This window comes from Vollenhovia emeryi, unplaced genomic scaffold, assembly GCF_000949405.1.
Source record: "Vollenhovia emeryi isolate VEMERY1.0 unplaced genomic scaffold, V.emery_V1.0 DF940834.1, whole genome shotgun sequence".
NCBI lineage: Eukaryota > Metazoa > Arthropoda > Insecta > Hymenoptera > Formicidae > Vollenhovia > Vollenhovia emeryi.
The window spans coordinates 383-7,026 of record NW_011965532.1 but is presented as its reverse complement, the minus strand read 5'-3'; the positions used below and the strand labels follow the sequence as shown (position 1 = coordinate 7,026).

The window sequence follows — 6,644 nt, the reverse complement described above, 5'->3', positions numbered from 1 at the left end:
GTTTCTTGAAAGAATTCAAATTATTCGTATTTTGCTCATAAAGCTTCCTCTATCAGGAAGCCATGTGTCAATTTTTAATTTGCACACTTTACTTTAATTTATTTTTTTCTAATTACAAATTTGCACATTGCTTCCATTGTTATGGCTTCCTCATAGAGGAAGCTTTATGAGCAAAATACGAATAATTTGAATTCTTTCAAGAAACTTCGTAGTAAAGTTAGATTTCTCTCATAATGCTTCATCTTTGAGGATGCCATAACATGAAGCAATGTGCAAATATCTAATTTGCCTACTTTAATGATGAGGAAGAAAGTTTGCAAATTTCCAATTTCCACGCTTCAAAAATGAGGAAGCAATGTGCAAATTTCTAATTTGCACACTTTCAAGAAACATCCTGCAAAATTAGATTTCGCACCTAAACGTTCCTCTATGAGGAAGCAATGTGCAAATTTCTAATTTGCACACTTTCAAGAATAATTGAAAAAATTAAAATTTTCCTCATAAATCTTCTTCTCTGAATAAGCCATGTGCAAATTTCTAATTTGCAATAACCGATACAAGCGCGAGTGTAAATCTGCAGTCCCTTCTTAATCATACTGCCAATCGATTATTGATGATAAATTCGCTTCAGACAATGAATCCACAAAACTTAGTTTTATACAGTAAGTGGGGTTGTGACGGTTCATCCGGACAAAGTGAATATAAACAAATACTTTCCGGAGAGAGTGAGTTCATTTCTAATGCCAATTTGTTAATATCATCTTTGGTTCCAATAAGACTAATTAATGAGGACACAAATGATGTTATTTGGCAAAATTCGACCCCTTCTTCCGCTCGATTTTGTCGACCTATTTCTATAGAATTTTCGAGAGACACCAGAAAAAACGAACAATCTTATTAATGTAATTGAAGCACAGATACGTGTACTTGCACCCACCTCAGCTATAGTTGGAGAGAAAACAGTGACGATAAAACATGAATTGTTCTTAACAATGGTAGATGGAAAGGTGGTACAAGTATTAACAAATACACCGTCTGCCTCAACTTGCACTGTATGTCACGCCAAACCATCAGAAATGAACGATTTGAATCGCATAATGCAAAAAGTTGCAAATGAAGAAACCTATAGATTTGGACTTTCCACGTTACATGCGTGGATTCGATTTATGGAATTGGTTTTACATTTATTGTACAACTTGTCCTTCAAAAAATGGTGTGCAACCACTGATTACACAAAAAAGAAAAAGAAACTAAAAAGCGATATATACAAGAACGGTTTCGAAATGAACTGGGTTTAATAATTGATAAACCACGCCAAGTTAGTGGAAATAGCAATGACGGCAATACTGCGCGTAGGTTTTTTGATAATGAAGCTTACACTGCTGACATTACAGGAATTGATGAAGAACTAATAAGACGATTTCATATTATATTGCAAGCTATGTCATCTGGAATACAAATAAATTCTCAAAAGTTTGGAGAATATGCTTATAGAACAGCAGAGTTGTACGTAACTAAATATGAATGGTATCATATGCCATCATCCGTACATAACAGATTAATTCATGGAGAGGATATAATTCGTTATAATGCCATTTTACCACTTGGACAGTTATCCGAAGATGCACAGGAATCGAGAAATAAAGACTACAAGAAGTTCAGATTACACCATGCTAGAAAATGTTCCAGATTTGCTACAAATGAAGATGTCTTTCATACATTACTTTACACATCAGACCCGTATATAACCAGTCTTAGAAGTAATTCTTAAAAAACTACCGTAGAATTAGACGAGGATGTATTACAGTTACTATAATATTAAATTAAATGTACGAGTAAATTAATTTCGTTCGAGCCCAACAACCACAGTGCTCACATGTATCCGCATGTGAATCCACGCATGTAACGTGGAAAGTCCAAATCTGTAGGTTTCTTCATTTTTCAATTTCGACACTGTCTCTTCCGACAACGATTACCCTCTTGTTGCGAGCGTTTTTTATCTTTTTATCCTTTTATCTTTTGACTTTATATCTAAATTTGCGTAGCGAGTCTTTATGTTTTTTCTTTTTATCATTTGACTTTGTATCTAAATTATATTTTATACTCTATTTTATTTATTTTATACTATTTTAAACTATTTATTTTATACTCTATTTTATACACTGAAGATGGTCTAGAGAAAGGCCGAAACGTTTGTATTTTTATGTTTTAAATATATGTGAATTTTATTATTGTGACACCTAGTCAAGGCTCTTAGCTCTTTTATTTCAGTGATTGTTAATTTGTTGATTCTTTTAAATAAATTTAAAAAAATCTAAAAATCTAAAAAATTAAAAGATATATTTACGTACCTAGAGTAGAACGGGGTAATGTGGTGCCCGTTTCGTTAGAGTGCTCATACGGCCGTATTTTTTAACCGATTAAGAAGATTGAGTATTCATTGGAAAGATAATGTATCTGGCTACATTTTTTATGAAGAGGTTTTTGTGTTGCACATAATGGCGTTGAGGTACGATCGAAAAACCGAAGGTACCTTTTTTCGACCTTCCAAAATTTTCGGGGTAATGTGGTGCACTATTTTCCGGGTGCAGTAAAAATACCAAAATTCGTCGGAAATAGTTGTGAACAGCTTTATTTAATGAAAGTAGGTATAATTAAACTTATATCAATGAAAATGAAATGAAAAGTAACGTTTTTTATATACCCGCGTTAGGTAGAAATACAAAGAACTGTAAAAATAAAAAAATGGTGCAATGTAGAGAAGAATTATTGAAAAAATTTTTTTCTTAGTGGCGACTTTTCGTTCGGTGCTTCAAAATGACTTCGTCTTCGTCTGCGTCCTCGTCGTCTCCGGAGTCGACGTTCTTTGCGACACTAGGACGGCCGCGTTTTCGTTTGGAGGCTGTCTTAGTGGCTGCATTTTCGGCGACTTTGGCTGACTTTTCGGCGGCTTTTTGTCGTTTCACCACCTCTTTTTCAATCTTTCTGTTGGCAGCCAACTGCTTTTTCGCTGCTTCAGCTACCTTCTTTTGGGCCGTTGCCTCTTGTTCCTCGCGCAAAGACTTCATCATCCTTGGGCTAGTCAGAAGTGCAGACCTACGACGTTTGCGACCACGACTGTTTGCTGTCCGAGCTGCAGCTTTTGGTAACGGCCGAATACCTTCAAGTGATGTGTCATTCGACACTTCAACATTGGCACCAACATCATGTTGCATCAATTCTTCGTTTGAAGCACTCGTCGGAACGAAGAATGATGTGTTAGGAGTTACTCGATCGAACGGCGGCGCAGGTGTTTCTGGATCGGAGAGCAGTGCAGGTGTTTCTGAATTGGACGCTAAGGTTGCTGAATCGGTTCATGTTTTAAGTGTTGCTGGACTGGCGTTGTCTTTGTACGGACGATCAGTTACAGATGACGCCAGGAAATCATCTTCTGTGAAGATGTCCCTGTTGAATGGCCAAATACCTGTAGCTTTAAATCCATTGACGATATTTATGGATGAGGCACCTTTGAGGATCGGCTCGGCAACGAGTTCGGCAACGTTTCCGATTGCAATCGGAACATTGGGATGATTGAACATCCACGCCTTGCACGCATTTTCGTAATATATTTTCAATGGGCCAAAAACACCTCTATCGAGTGGTTGCAGCTTGTGGCTGGTGTGTGGAGGCAGCGTCAACACGTCGATGTTATTTTGCTTGCAAAATTCTAATCCCGCAATAGCCATATGCGATTCATGGTTGTCGAGGATCATCAAAGTCCTTTTGGTCCCTGCTTTGATGGCGTGATTTTTAAAATGGTGCAGAAATTTAACGAAGGTGTCAGCGGTCTGCCAACCCGATCCATTCGCAACTCCTTTGGCACCCGCACTGCCGTGCATGAGAAATTTATCCTGCATCTTCACCCGCGGAAAGATGAAAAATGGTGGAATTTTTTCGCCGGCGGCGGAAATAGCCATCGCGAGAGTCACACTAGCGCCACGTTCGCCCGAACTGGCCGCTGCCACACAACGCTGACCTTTTTGGGCCACAACGTATTTAGTTTTATGAACTGTGCTCAGCGAACTTTCGTCCATGTTCCAAACATTTGCTGCGGTATATTTATGTAATTGCCGGATATTTTCGTACAAATCATAAAAATTCATTACGACGGACGCATTAAATGCTGCTGCTCGACCCAGCGATGTCGATACCAGTCGACGTAAACTCAGATTGGGATGCCTTTTCATGAAACCTTCCACCCAGTCCATGGAGGCAGTTGGTTCTTCATCTGGTTTCTTTGGGAACCAACTGGCCGGAATTTTCTTAATAGATCTGGCTGCTTTCAATTTCTGCGCAAATTGAAACGCAAGCTTACGAAGTTGCGGCAACGCGAGACCGTAAAACATTTTCGAGGATTTCACCAGATAGTCTTGAAGTTCCTGTTCCTGTTCCTCATTGAATACCTGAGAAGTGAAAACAATATGAAAAAAAACTTCAAAAACACGCTAGACGTTTATCTGCTCACTCGTTGTCCGACATGTGCTACTGATTTCGGTTTGCGTCCTTGCAACCGATGACGAACAGTTTGCGGCGCAATTCCGAATTGTTTTGCTGCGCCTCGCACACTGCTTCCAGCCTGGACAGCTTCTATTGCTTTATTTATATTATCTTCGTTCGGTTTTTGGGTTGTTCTTGGTCGATTGCGCACCATTTTGCTGAATAACAAAAGCAATAACAAAAATGATGATTTTCAAGTTTGCACCATATTGCCCCGAACCGAATGCACCACATTGCCCCGAAGCACTTTTGTCACGTCAAATTCGGCTTCTCGGTAAAAAGCGAAATAATCGCCAAAACAACACAAGATTCGTGTTAAGCGGGAAATTTCACTCAAGAAAATACTCACCTGATATTTTTTTACGTGGAAATAATATTTTTCCTGATGCAACGAAATGAAACATTTATCCTTCCGCCAACAAGTGTTTTGCAAATGAAGCAGTAATTTTTATGACAGATGTACGAAGGCGGCTGCAATGACTTGCATGAGCATCGTCGGTCACCACGCACCTACCATATCGATGGCAAGCAATTTGTTCTATTCGTTGAATTGGTACTGCCAATGCACCACATTACCCCGTGCACCACATTACCCCGTTCTACTCTACAGTTAAAAAAATCTCTTCATGATGAATATCTTAATATTAGTAAAGGGTCTTACGTAAGATATAATGAACTTGTTAGCATCCATATTACAAAATCTATTTATTACGTTTCCCGCCATTTTGGATCCACCACTTTTTTTACTTAAACTGCAGATTCGTCATTATCGACTATGCAACACATAATATTTTTTCGTAAATACATGCACGGTTTGTTACAAATTTACTCGCATTCGTACAGTTTTGACATTTTATGCCCACTTCATGTGATCCGCCATTTTGAATTTAGAACGAAATCAAAATTGGCGCAGGATATTTGTATAGCTTATTCAATTCCTGAAAAATGAAAAAAAAATAAAGATCCGTTAAGAATTGGCGCACGACTCGAATTTTAATCACAAAATGAACTTCTCGTCCCACTGTGCGACGCCCCGTCACCTCGTTGCGGACAAGTGGGACCGGCCCCCCATGCCAGGACGCACGTCCTGAGAAGGACGTCGCCCCGAGTCACAGGGGGTACCGGCCCGCAGCGTCCGTTGTCGAACCCACTATACTGTGGGCCCGACCCTCCTACTGCCCGCCCACCCAGTGACCCGCGCCACACACGGTTGTGCCACCAGGGTCGGGCCCACTCTCACCGCCAAGACAGGACCACGTCCAGCCCGGCGACGAGAAAGCCTTTCCCCCGCAACCCTGCCGGAACACCGGCGAGCAATGGATTGCGGGGGTCTCCTCGCGTCTTGAAACCCCGACCGCCTGCCGGAACACCAGCGTGCAATGGCGGTCGGGGCCAAAAGTGATGGGGAGGCGGAAAGGGATTGTCCCGATTGCGCACATAACCGATCGGACACGGCAATATTTCCCGATCGGACACAGTCCCGATCGGACACAGTCCCAATCGGACACAGTCCCGATCAGACACCGTTCCTATCGGATACACTCCCGATCGGACACATTTTGTATCGGACACATATGGTTGCAATCGGACACAGATTCTATCGGACACAGTCCCGATCGGACACAGGCTCGATCGGACACTTTTACATCGGACACATATGGTTGCAATCGGACACAGATTCTATCGGACACAGTCCCGATCAGACACAGGCTCCATCGGACACAGGCCCGATCGGACACAGGCCCGATCGGACACGGAGTCGATCGGACACAGGCCCGATCGGACACATTTCGTATCAGGTTTGCGTATTTCTGTAAAGCACAATATTCTCGTGTGCGTATGGACTTACAAATGATGGAAAATTATCAGCTTTACAGAACAGTTAACCTGGGTTAAATATATTTTTAAAAAAAGGTAAAAAAAAGCACCAAGTCTAAGCTCCAATTCAACCGAATATATTTTGTTACTCTATCTTTTTTGCAAAAGTATAATCTCTACAAAAATATCTTTACTGCAAAAGTATCTTCCTTACAAAAATAGTGTCTCCACAAAAATCTTCTGTACAAAAATATCTTCTCTACAAAACTATCTTCTCTACAAAAGTAATG

The 6,644-nt window shown here is 40.6% G+C and overlaps 1 protein-coding gene across 1 annotated transcript; it reads right to left on the bottom strand.

Moving 5' to 3' along the window:
• Positions 1 to 2,192: 2,192 nt before the first annotated feature.
• On the bottom strand, positions 2,193 to 5,109 carry LOC105555715 (tigger transposable element-derived protein 6-like). The gene is made up of 3 exons (XM_012002756.1): positions 5,051 to 5,109; positions 4,505 to 4,694; positions 2,193 to 4,442 (listed from the first exon to the last, which is right to left on the bottom strand). The coding sequence occupies exons 1-3, from the start codon at positions 5,107 to 5,109 to the stop codon at positions 3,354 to 3,356; spliced, it is 1,338 nt and encodes a 445-aa protein (XP_011858146.1). The 3' UTR covers positions 2,193 to 3,353.
• Positions 5,110 to 6,644: the final 1,535 nt, after the last annotated feature.